The sequence below is a fragment of the Aspergillus luchuensis genome, chromosome 8 (assembly GCF_016861625.1).
Source record: "Aspergillus luchuensis IFO 4308 DNA, chromosome 8, nearly complete sequence".
In the NCBI taxonomy this organism is placed as follows: Eukaryota; Fungi; Ascomycota; class Eurotiomycetes; order Eurotiales; family Aspergillaceae; genus Aspergillus; species Aspergillus luchuensis.
This window is the reverse complement of record NC_054856.1, coordinates 1,430,614-1,442,430: the sequence shown is the minus strand read 5'-3', so window position 1 is coordinate 1,442,430 and position 11,817 is coordinate 1,430,614. Positions and strand designations below refer to the sequence as shown.

General features: G+C 47.3%; 5 protein-coding genes across 5 annotated transcripts; 3 read left to right on the top strand and 2 right to left on the bottom strand.

The window, feature by feature from the left end:
- Positions 1-385: 385 nt before the first annotated feature.
- On the bottom strand, positions 386-2,096 carry AKAW2_80515S (FAD-binding oxidoreductase; the record flags this gene model as incomplete). Its single annotated transcript, XM_041681545.1, has 6 exons — positions 386-481; positions 534-752; positions 817-986; positions 1,040-1,372; positions 1,432-1,638; positions 1,709-2,096. The coding sequence occupies 6 exons, from the start codon at positions 2,094-2,096 to the stop codon at positions 386-388; spliced, it is 1,413 nt and encodes a 470-aa protein (XP_041548477.1).
- A 521-nt stretch (positions 2,097-2,617) lies between these two features.
- Positions 2,618-3,546, top strand: AKAW2_80516A (SDR family oxidoreductase; the record flags this gene model as incomplete). Its single annotated transcript, XM_041681543.1, has 4 exons — positions 2,618-2,925; positions 2,988-3,095; positions 3,159-3,315; positions 3,379-3,546. 4 exons carry the CDS (start codon positions 2,618-2,620, stop codon positions 3,544-3,546), a joined length of 741 nt encoding a protein of 246 aa, XP_041548476.1.
- Positions 3,547-4,764: 1,218 nt separating this feature from the next.
- Positions 4,765-6,470, top strand: AKAW2_80514A (fungal specific transcription factor domain-containing protein; the record flags this gene model as incomplete). The annotated part of the gene is made up of 5 exons (XM_041681542.1): positions 4,765-4,846; positions 4,896-5,206; positions 5,268-5,687; positions 5,744-5,976; positions 6,029-6,470. The coding sequence occupies 5 exons, from the start codon at positions 4,765-4,767 to the stop codon at positions 6,468-6,470; spliced, it is 1,488 nt and encodes a 495-aa protein (XP_041548475.1).
- Positions 6,471-6,861: 391 nt separating this feature from the next.
- On the top strand, positions 6,862-7,272 carry AKAW2_80513A (uncharacterized protein; the record flags this gene model as incomplete). Its single annotated transcript, XM_041681541.1, has 1 exon — positions 6,862-7,272. One exon carries the CDS (start codon positions 6,862-6,864, stop codon positions 7,270-7,272), a length of 411 nt encoding a protein of 136 aa, XP_041548474.1.
- A 424-nt stretch (positions 7,273-7,696) lies between these two features.
- On the bottom strand, positions 7,697-9,453 carry AKAW2_80512S (uncharacterized protein; the record flags this gene model as incomplete). The annotated part of the gene is made up of 5 exons (XM_041681540.1): positions 7,697-7,744; positions 7,802-8,062; positions 8,141-8,478; positions 8,554-8,746; positions 8,809-9,453. The coding sequence occupies 5 exons, from the start codon at positions 9,451-9,453 to the stop codon at positions 7,697-7,699; spliced, it is 1,485 nt and encodes a 494-aa protein (XP_041548473.1).
- Between the last annotated feature and the right edge of the window lie 2,364 nt (positions 9,454-11,817).

Here is an 11,817-nt window from a genome sequence, read left to right as displayed (position 1 = left end):
GTTGTTATGCGTGACCGGCTAAGATAAGATGGAGCTGTCTGAAACCCACTGATCTGCAGGGTCCGCTGTGCAGATTAGCGCCGGAAACTTTATACGCGTGACTAAGCATTGGGTTATGCTAACTAATGCTCATGCTAAACTAGCGGGGTCCCGATATCGCAATGAAAGGTGTAGTCATACTGGAGGCCCAGGAGAGTGACTAACTACTGAATCCGATTATCCTGAGTATAGACTTCCTGCACACGAAGAAAATCACTTCATGCCATTAGCTTTCACTGCCCAAGCAAATCCTGAGGTTCTGATTTTGTTTTTCTTTTCTTGTTTTCTCCCTTTCCTTTCCCCTTTTTGTCGTCATATGCGTCCAATAACATAGTTGACTAGTGAGTTATTTATGAGAGTGAGTAACTGCCCCCTTGAATCTGCCCAGCGGGTCATATCTTGTTCTCAAATCTTGCAACTGAGCGAAATGTGGTCCCCAAATCTAGTTCCCGAATGAGCAGCAGGTCAGACGATTATTGTGTCTTCAGACTTACCTTTCTCGCGTCATAGAACTTTTCATACCCATTAGGAAGGTAATGCAGATCTGCATTCTCCCCCAAGACGGTGGAGCCTGCCTTGATAGCAAGATCTCGTACCAGATCTTCGTGGTCACGTCCTGCATCAGCCGGACATCCGGGACCCATAAGCAAGATATGCTTGACCCCTTGAGGTCGTGGCCAGGCGCAGCTGGCTACTCCTCCCGGGGGGTCGCGCTGGAGCATTCAGTATGTAAGATTGAAGTATTTTCCTGCGGATTTATCGGTTCCTGTGACTTACCGAACACAGCAGCTCAAAGATCAAATAGGTGCAGTCACCGAGCGATTCGTCCAGTCTTCCGATATCTTCAGACCACTGAACAGCGTTGATGATGGTGTCCTTTGAAAGTTCTCGTAGAAGCAACGGCGACCAGAACTGCTTCATGGTGCCTTTGGCAATATGCACCTTATCTTGTCTAATAATGAGCATACATTTACCAGCACTTTCAAGCTTGTGGCCTTACCCTGTAAATCTGCAACACCAGCAAAGGTGGTGACCTTGGTATGGTCAATAGCTCCGGGGATGCTTAGTGCCCACTGGAAGTTGGCCCGACCATGCGCTTCCCCGCAGGCATCAAAAGCATGAAGTACCAACATATCTGAGTCCGCCCCGATGGACTTTAGCAGCCGCTTCTTCACGACGTATAAAAACATGGAGATCTTCGGATCAAGAGGTCGAGAAACAAACTTGGCAATTTCGTCTGCTGTTACCTCGAGCTGCTCTCGCGGTATCAGAATCGGGCCAGCCCAAATATTCTGGGGATAAGGGAACACTCGTAGCACAACCTCAACGACGACTACATTTTGCGCGTTAGTAACTGTTTATTCCAAATATAAAAGACTTTGTATTGCTCACCGCCAAAGCCACCTCCGCCGCCACGTAATGCCCACAAAAGATCTGGCTCCGAGGATGCCCAAACAACCGAGCCATCATACTTCACAACTTTTGCATCCAGCATATTCGCTGGGTCTGAGACACACGAGTACTCTCTGGAAAGCCATGAAAAGCCACCGCTGATGATAGTGCCTGCAACGCCCACACAAGGGGTGCGGGCTCCCACGACTGCATTAGTTTTGTGTCAGTATCCGCCCATAGAATACGTGATCTGGAAGATTGAAGGTAGAATCCTCACTTCCATATTCCGGTGCGACTTCACTCAGCTTCTGATAGACATCTGACCATGTCTGTCCAGCTCCGATCGTAGCGAGTTCCGAATCTCTATCGAGGTGAAAGCCATCGAACGCCGACATATTCACCAACACATCGCTTGCGGATGCGGACATGAACCCATGGCCGTATATAGCAAAGTCCAGATTGGTGGAGTAAAGGTAGGCGATTGCCTTGCTCAAAGAGTTAACAGATGTGGGTCGAAGAACAATGTGAGGATTCAGTTGTTTTTGGGCAGCCCAGGTCTCAATTCTCGATTGGTAATCTGGGGAAGTAGGACGAATTATTTCACCTGGATGCAGGAATGATTCCAGCATCTTGAGATGATTCTGCACGGTGCATGGTTCGGCCATATTGAGGGTGTGCTTGGTTTCAATCAATTGGTGAATCGGACTTCTGCGAAATGGACTTGTGTAGTAGTATGCAATATGTACCCCGCTGTGGCGGTTATATATCTGTGGTAGGTCCGCGGCCGAAAGAGCATTGTTCCTTGAATTTGCGTCATACTAGAGCGCTGAAGATCTGCATTCACCTTCAGGAGAGCCTGCTCTTTTCGTTTGATTTTACATTTCAGGTCTTGCAATAACAGGCTTCTTCGGCCAGACCGCCGTGGTTTGACGTTGTTGTCGGATATGGTACATTTGTGAAGGGAAGACCGAACACATCGGGAAAGTGGGCCCGCAGATTAGTTACCAATTACCCTTCCAGTTCGGAAGACCGGACCGTTGGCGACGAAGATCTCCAAGGCGAGGGGGCAAGACATTTCGCTGTACGCTCATTTTTAATTCCATAAAATCTGCTACAGAATTTGATGCCTTGCGCTTCTTGAAATAAGATTCACTGATCGAACGTCATACAGACGCTACCTTCCAAGATGTCGAACTTTCTCGTTACTGGCAGTTCCCGCGGCTTAGGCTTAGAGTTAGTGAGGCAGCTATCTGCCCGAGCCTGCCTCGAAGGAGGGTTGGTTATTGCAACGGCGCGGAAATGCAGCCCGAAACTTACAGAACTTATCGCTCAGTCCAATGGGTGCATTGTCTTTGTTGCTTTGGATATTTCTGAGGAGTCAATGATCGCTGAATCAGCCGAGCAAGTCAGATCAGCGTTAAACGAAAACAGTCTGGACATGTTGATTAATTGCGCTGGAGTTCATAGTGAGACACATGGAAAACTAGCGTCAATGTAAGTAGCCTAGTGGATCCATTTTTTTGGGAGCATTTCCGAGACTGACCTCAACCTAATAGGTCCGACCTCGACTACCAGTTGTCAGTGAATGTAACTGGAACACACAACGTCCTTCGCCACTATCTTCCCTTGATGCAGAACAGCAAGGTCAAGAAGATCATCAATATGTAAGCATAAGATGCAATGAGATAGGTATATTTTCGACCAGGTGCTTACAGCTTTTTAAACAGTTCGAGTGCATATGGCTCGATTACCAGTGCGCGCGAAGTATCATACGCTCCTTGCCCGGCATACAAGATCAGCAAAGCAGCACTGAACGCCTTAACGGTCCAATACGCGCTGTCATACCAAGATGAAGGATTTATTTTCCTCGCAGTCAGCCCTGGAGTAAGTTCTCACTTGCCGATCTACTGGGAAATCAATACCAGAGAAGCTAATGACACTTAAAAGTGGCTGCAAAGTGACATGGGTGGGAAGCATGCCGACCTGACCGTGCCTCAAGGTGCAGAGGCGGTCTTAAACATCGCTATGTCCGCAGACCGTGTGGACAATGGCCGGTTCAAAAATATTCATGTCCCAGGGTGGGAGGCCTATAAAGGCCAGGACGTCCCCTGGTAGTTCGGGAGCGCAGATCAATTTCCCCTATGTATTATTAGCACCATATGTCCAGATAGAACAGACCAGAGACCGAATTTTGCGCAACTACACAGTAGGGAATCAAACGTGGCATCGAAACATCTTGTTACCATTTTGGAAAAAGCAACAGCCCACAGAGCTTTTTAATTAGCTCCGCACTATGTACTTGTTAGAAATTGGATTGAAAAAGGCTGAAATCTCATGATATAGTACTAGGGAGTATGTGGCTAGGAGTTTGCTTTTTTGGTGGTTGCGATTGGAATGCTCAGTCAGCAAGCCGGCCGGGTAGTTGATTTTCCCCTCCCTTCCCGCTCCGCACGCTCGACACTCAGCATTTCTTGCAACTATAGCTTCAGGATATTTGCAGTCGGTCATGAGAACATCAGAACTTCCGGTAAAGCTTGCTGCCAATGCCGGAAGATCTCACAGTCACTGGGGATATTCTGCCCGCGGTATGTTCTGCTCACCCCCATAGGCCGGAATACTCAGGGAAAGCTGTAGACGCTAATCAGAGCAAACAGTGTGACCTATGTCATGCGAAGAAGGTTGCAATACCGTGAATACCAGGCTTAAACCACCTATTGAATCTGACAACAGTACAATGTAACAGATAAAGTGTGATCGTCGAGCGCACTGTGCCAATTGTGCAGATGCCGGTGTGGAATGCGAACGCCGGCGGCGCGGACGGCCAGCTAAGAAGAGAAACCAAAGGTTTGCTGTCATTCATGTCATGCTGAAGGGTAATCTATACATACGAAGTAACTGATAATGAACGGCAGCACCCTAAGGCCCCAAGAAAACATAGTAACGTTTGAAAGACAGCCGCCACAGACACAAAGGTAAAGTGTGACAGCTTGTCGCAGTCGTCTTTCTGGGTTCTGTGCGCTGAACAACTACAGAAGCAACCGGCAATCAGGCCGTAGGGCAGCGGAAAGAAACGTGAATAGAAGTACCGCTATAGAGCACAGCCAGCCTAACGACCAAGTTCTGGACTCAAGGGAGCGATCCTTAACCACGCCTACGCACTCGACACCCAGCGTCGAGGGCCCCAATTATCATGCAATACAGGCGAAAAACATAATCCAACTGGAATTAAATGACTCAAGGCATGTCGACCGTGGGAGACAATCCATACTTCGCTCTGCTCTCCAACTCGTGAGCCAAATTGCAGAGAGTGAGCCTCAACATTCGGACGAAATCATGGAAGAGTTTCAGCCTAACGATCCCGCCCTTTCGATTCCTGATGCACCCCCTCGAGAGCTGTTGTTTATGCTCCTACAAGGTATGAGTTTCTTGCATTGTTATGTCTTGATCATAGTTGATGAAATTAGGGCCGCCGGAATCGATGTGCATTCAGTGGCCGGATCACATCTCGCGCAAAACATATGAAGAAATGGCTACAGCCTTGTTACGAAGTGAGCCTCGGCTACAAGGTCAACGTCTCCATCAGTATAGCATTTGCATATATGTGAAAGCAATATTTCATATATATCAGGTGTCACGAACCGTGCGCAGCCCGCTCCTGAAATCACAGCTGTCCCAATCTAGGTCGACTTACATCGCAGCGACAATTCGGAGCATTGAGAACCTGAGCATACTCAAACAGCCAGACCTCTCGACCATACAAGCTCTACTCTCGAGTGTAAGTCCCTGAGTCGCAGACATCTCTGGCGAAGACTCCCTCATTGACATCGTATCTGTAGGCATTGCTTATGCAGCACCTGGGGAGGCTGAACCAATGTTGGGTCCTTACCTCTTATGCTGCCCGACAGATTGCATCTCTTAACTACCACAAGATCCGCAGGGTACCAGCGCGCTCAGACTCGGAGTTAGAGGTATATAGTGCGGTATACTGGTGCTACTATCTGGATCGGACGTTAAGTTCCCTTCTCAGTCGCCCTCCGTCATTGCCTGATCTTGATGTATCCCCGACGGATCTCATTGTATTAGACCCATGTTCGCCATATGATACTCTTTTACGTGTCCTGCTTGACCTCGCACAGGTTCAGGGGAAATTACATGCAGTATCTTCCGACACGAGGAATACTCCGGATAGCCAGGCTTTGGAGACCTGTCAGCTCCTTGAGTCCAGGATGCAGAGCATTCTTCGAGAAATGCCATCGGTACGTGTACCGGGACCACATATAGTTGCTTCCACCCCTGACAACGCTCCATTTAGAATCGTGCATCCCTCCCGAAAATGGTACAACATGATTGGGTTGCGGTCGACTTCTGCTACTACGCGATTATGGTCGAGATCGACCGAACACGCTTGAAAAACTCGTTTAGTCCAGTGATACACAGGGAATGTCTCGTACATGCCAGACAGTCACTTGGAGCATTTCACTTTATCCAGCAGCATGCGGAGGAAATGCCGGGATTTGAAGAGCCATATCCATCATTCTTGACATGGTTCGTTGAAATTCCTGGACATATTCAATTTCATTTGCTGACTATTGAACAGGACTTTGTTCTTCTACCCACTAAGCGCCTTCTTTGTGGTCATCTGCAATATCATCGGAACTTTAGATCATGACGATTTCAAACTGCTTCAACAAATAACGCAGAGTTTGTCACAGTTCAAGCAAGATCCACACCTTGGAAAACGTTTAAACCTTCTCCAGTCGTTGGAAGATCTCTGCGAACCGCTGTTCCAAGAAGGGGCTTCTGGCCCAGAAAATATATCATCAAACCTCCGTGCATCGTCCCCGAATCAAGTAATGGAACCTGTCACTATGGATGGCATTCCTCCGAGCGCCTCCTTCGATAGCAATTTCGGGCTAAATGATGAACCGATACCGAACTCGGAATTGGACGCCTCAGCCGACTGGCTGATGTGGCAGCTTTTCAATAGCCAGATTCCAGCGGGTTGGCTTAGTAGTAGTATGGACCCTTTTGAAATATGAATGGAGGTTTCCATTTCTTCTTCTCTCCCGGGGATAGGGGGCGGGGCGGAATCAGTCAGCCGGGATCACAGCGGACGTCTCGACTGGCATTCGGACTCTGTCTTCTTTCGTTCGGGATTCCGGTGGCTCGGGTAGTCGGCTATTCTATATTAAGTTTAGCTCCACTTTACCTTGTCCATCATCACAAATCTATATCTCACATTCATAAGATAATTAACAAAAATAATTTAAAGATTACCTGGACACAATACTACCATTCAAAACCCTCAAGTACGCACCCAATACTCCCCGAAAATTCCAACCCTCACATACAAGCGACTAACCAATCCCAAAGCCGAAGCAAGCCAACACCACCACCCTACAAAAAGTGAACAGCCCATCATCGCCCAACATGCACTCAGAGAACGACGCAGGGTTCACGGTCCACTGCGACAGCCTGGAATGGCTTCCGCTTGCCCCGAGTGTATTCATCAAAATCGTCAAGCTAGTTCCCGAGACCGGAGAATACACAATCATGGTCCGCGCCGAACCCGGTGGACTCCTTCCTCGCCATCGGCATGTTGAGAGTGCCGAAATTTACGTTCTCAAAGGAAGTGGCGCCCACCCTCAGACAGGCGCGTTTGCTCAGGGGGATTACGTTTCGGAGAGCAAGGGAGCCGTTCATGATCCTCTCCCGTTTGAGCATGAAACGGAGCTTTTGATGGTTAGCAGAGGACCTTCGGTGTTTTTGGCTGATGATGGGTCGGATTTGTATACGATGGATGTGGCGATGTTGCAGGGTATGGTAGAGAGAGCAAAATAGGTTGAGGTATTGGGGTTAGATTTGATACTGGGTTTTTAAACTGTCTGAGATAAACTGCATTGGTTTTGGTTGGAATGATGTGGCGAAGAATATCAGCTATTAGACATGAATCATGAATGTATCTATGGCCATAAAATAAGGAAGATCCAGTTATTCAGCAGTATTTATATCCTTTATATTGCTCTGTATTACAGGTTTACTTGTCTCTTACCACACTCTCACTACACTTTCGTTTCTCCCGATTCATTGCATTGCTTTATAATCGCACCTTATATAATTTCTTGAATATCATACTTGGTAGATTGTATTAAGAACGAAAGGTTCTCAAGAAAGAAAGTGTTATACACTTCTGGAAAATCCAAAGAAATTGTCTGAAATCAACTGCATTGGTTTTGGTGGAATGATGTGGGGAAGTTGATCCCGATCAGGCAGTTCCATTGCGGTCCAATGCAGTAAGAAAAAGCTCAATGAGCTGTGTGCAATCAGTGTCTGATGCGTAGAAGACTGGAAAGGGTGCAAATGTACTCACCTTGCCTGTAAACCTTGTCTCGTTGCCCATCTTCAGACAGTCTGCCTCCCACTTATTCAGACTGTCTGTAGAACAGTGTAGGATATCATTAATTGAACTATCCCTCTCCAGCTCGCTGGCGAAGTCCTTTCCCTCTTTGCTCTTGCCGACTCGAGAGAGAACAAAGAGTGCTGCGTTGTTACCATACTCCTTCAGTTCAGGTGCATTTTTACAAGAGCGGATGGTTGATTTTAGTGTCTGCCGGCCTTGAGCTGAACGTATCTATTATTTTGGTTACGGATCTTGTCAGCACAGATATCAACAGCCTTATCGACTTATTGTAGATTGGGATTTCCTCACCTCGGCGTCAGTAAGCATTATAGTTATCACCGGCCGCTTAAGCTCCCCTGCACGGGCTTTCCTGATAATCATAGGATGGACAATATCCCGATTGACAACGTCGCCTATCTCTGGAGAGCTCCAAACCACTCTCTTGATATCGAGGAAACTAGCATCCTTGAATATATTGTCCACTTTATCGCCCGTATTGATGTTCTCGTACAGATCCTTTTTGTCGCCGTTGGTATTGAGAAACTGGATCGTAATTCCTTTTGGCAAGAGAAGAGAAGAGATCTTGACAAGTTCTCGCAATGTCCTTTGCATGGCCTTCTTGTACTTATACATAGAGAGACTATTATCTAGAACACGCAAAGGATGTTAGTTCATCAGAAGTGGTATTGGTCGAGCCTTCCCTGCATTGTCAATAAACTCACCACAGACAACAACCATATCAAATAATGCCAGTTCCACCATGGCCGTTTCTTTGCCAGCAGGCACATTGTATTGTTGAATAAAATTCCTCATCTCAGCTGCTGCCTTTCGCACCAGCTGTTCGATAATCGGGTCATCCTCCTTGAAGAACCCGCCGTACTTATTGATGATGACGGTTTTATATTGTCGAGCCACCTGAGTGAATCTGTTAGTATATATCCTAATAAACAACAAGTAGCACACGGCCATATACTCACGCGAATATTTCGTGAGGAATCGTTATTCGTGGTGGTATTTCCGCAATTCTGTTGCATCGTGTTCCCGCAGTTCATATTCATCGTGTTCCCACTGTTTTGATTGATTGACGAATAGAAGCCAGGGTTTTCGTTGTTACTTCGTTTAGCCTCCTTTTCCGCGAAGTCAACCTCGGGTGGAGAGTCGAGACTCCTTAGCGGGTATGAGTTTGCGCCAGTATTGTCATTGCCCTCAGTGAGTCCGGCCGGCTTCGTGGTACTAACTTCTTCGGTCACTGAATCTTGTCGTTGAGAGCCATCTTGGTCAGGGTTGGCTGATGATGGCTCGGCATCCGAGTTTGGCGTACCCCGCATTGGCGCATCATCTTCAGAGTTCGTTTCAAGTGGAACGCTCGATACAGTGCTGTCAGACATATCCATTTCATCTGGTGTGATATCGTGCACCACTAATGTAGGACCTCCCTCATTTTGACTTTCGATTAGGCGTGGGGGGAGATCTTTATCCTTTTCCAGCATAAGGTGTTTGTGATGTTGGCAATATGAGCCGGAACTCTTTGCGCGCTTCTTACACCTGCCACCATGTTTTGCGAGTGCTTTACACTGTTTGGTGTGAAGTTTTCCGAACTTCTTCTTGATACGGTAATTCATGGCTTAGGACTTCAGATAACCAGGGGAGAGGGGGTTGGGGGTTGGGGGGTTGGAAGCGGCGCGATGATTCTGTGGTGCGGTATGTGAAAAGTGGAAAGAGCACAATGGAGAGAAGATCGATCGTGACATAGCTTGGGAGATCAGCCGCCTTATACATTCTGTTAATGCTCCAGACCTCGCAGTCCTAAGTTTAGTCTCTATTAGTAAGGCTTGTCCTTTTTCGTTAATTCAGCTGATTCCCGAAGTATCTGGGAGAAGGAATTATGAAAGCAAGTAAATCCTACCCGAAAGGCGAAGGCGAGCCAGGAGGTGTCAGCTTAGCCACGCGTACCGTAAGTAGCAGCAAACTAGACAGGGTAAACCCTTCCATCATTCCCCAATAGTTCAAAATGGAAGCTGCTGAACGGGAAGCCGTCCTCGGGAGGGTTGCAGATAAGGCTTACTTGTGACGGTCGATCACCCGTCAAAGTAACACTTAATTTACTCGGCGACATTGCAATCACCCTCGGGGTTAGCAGCTCCCCGATCTTGATGACGACATCTGATAGGAGGTCACATTTTGAGATTGGGGAGAGTCTGTCTGTCCTGCCGCAAACGCAGGAGTTGAGAATCAGCTGAGTCCCGGCTAGTACCTGTCACATCATATGTCACCGAATCTTGCGGCTAATCCTGCACGTATATGCTATATTTGTAATTATTGCATCCGTTTATTGGTTCTGGGTTGCATTCACTGCCAGTCTCTGGATTTACCGCTGTACATAAGTCAGGCAGCCATGAGGGGTCTGCTCGTTGCAAATATTGCAACTGTCTCGCTGTAGACCAGCCGAGCCTGGTTCGCCTCGGTGTTCGCCTCAGCGTTCTATACTGCTGAATTCTGCGTTCGAACTGAAAATCCATACATGACCCTAAGTACATACCACTGATATACCGATATGAATAAGGCTCCATGCCTGTTCCTTTAGCCTATGGTATCACCAATACGCTAACATTGTAGCCTACAATACAATGCACTAGTGTCTAGCTTTTGTCGCACTCTATAAGGTTTGCTTCACAATTCTAATGTATGATTGTGCCATAGCCACCAGAACATGGAACATTGATAGAACCAGCTATACAAATCCCGTGTCCTTCACGCTTAGCCACATGGCCTCTTGACTAATGAGGGTACTCAGAGTTCAAGCGTGCCACCATCTCCACCCTTGACATTGTCCGAAGTCTGCACGTGATGGAAACCTCTGGCGAAATACCCGGTCTGATTAGCATTTTGATTCCTTAAGCGAAAGACGCAAAGTAAGTGAGAGTAAAGAGCGAGTTAATATAGAGAGCCGGTGGATAATAAGACCCTTTGAATCGACAAGATGCGGCACATTGGCTGCTAGATGATTTGAAGCTTGACCGAAGTGGAGAAGCAATCGCCACACTCTATGTTTTTTTTTTCTTCTATTTGTTCATCCTTCTCCGCGGGGTATATCTTGCCAGATCGATGAGCTTGCCCTAACATAGTGAAAGATCGCGGGCATTGTTAGACAGCTTGCGAGCAGCAATGGTTAGCGTATGCATGTGTAGGACGTGTCTACGGAGTGGCCGTGGAATAGGAGTAGTCCAATCGTCCCAGCGATCGGCGTATCGGACAGACATATCCGATCCACTTCCACCGCCATATTGGTATTATAACATGCAACACTACCCAAGCCTTCTAATCTGTTGCAGCCAACATAGAGATGCATATTAGCTAATGCTCTTTTTGACCATTCGGTAGGGATCAACAGGGCATGACTCGACATATGCAGCTAGCCAGCACATCCCTGTCAATTGGGACCAGCCCGCCTTTCTTCATCGGACTTGCTGTAGAGTAAAGATGTGTATTCGGAAGAGAGCAACGGAATTGCCAGTCAAAGATACACTGCAATTGTCCTAATTCGTCAATTGAACTATACTTGAGAAGTTCGTGTGCTCTGCGGTACTGCTCTAAGATTTGATGGATTTAGGGACGAATTCAGCTCAAAGTGCCGGGCAGTGCAGTTCACTTCCGAAGTGCTATTGCATCATTTGGTACGATATCTATTCCCCCAGGATACATTCATTGTGGCTGTGCGTACACCAAGCTGAGTTCGCTGCGGCATCTGCGTCCCTACTTCGGAGTTACCTGAACGCCTTGTACCCAACTCCTCAGCTACTTGCCACCAAAGTAGCCACTCAGGTACCTGTGCAGCCAGGCCTCTGCAATGATGTAATGAGATATCTGGCCATAAATTGAATCAAAGCCACATAGATGGCAGGCATTGATCATTCTTCTCCAACCAAAGCTCACCTCTCTCTCACTTACTACTTCGTGCTTACTTGAACACTGAATTGAATCATCCC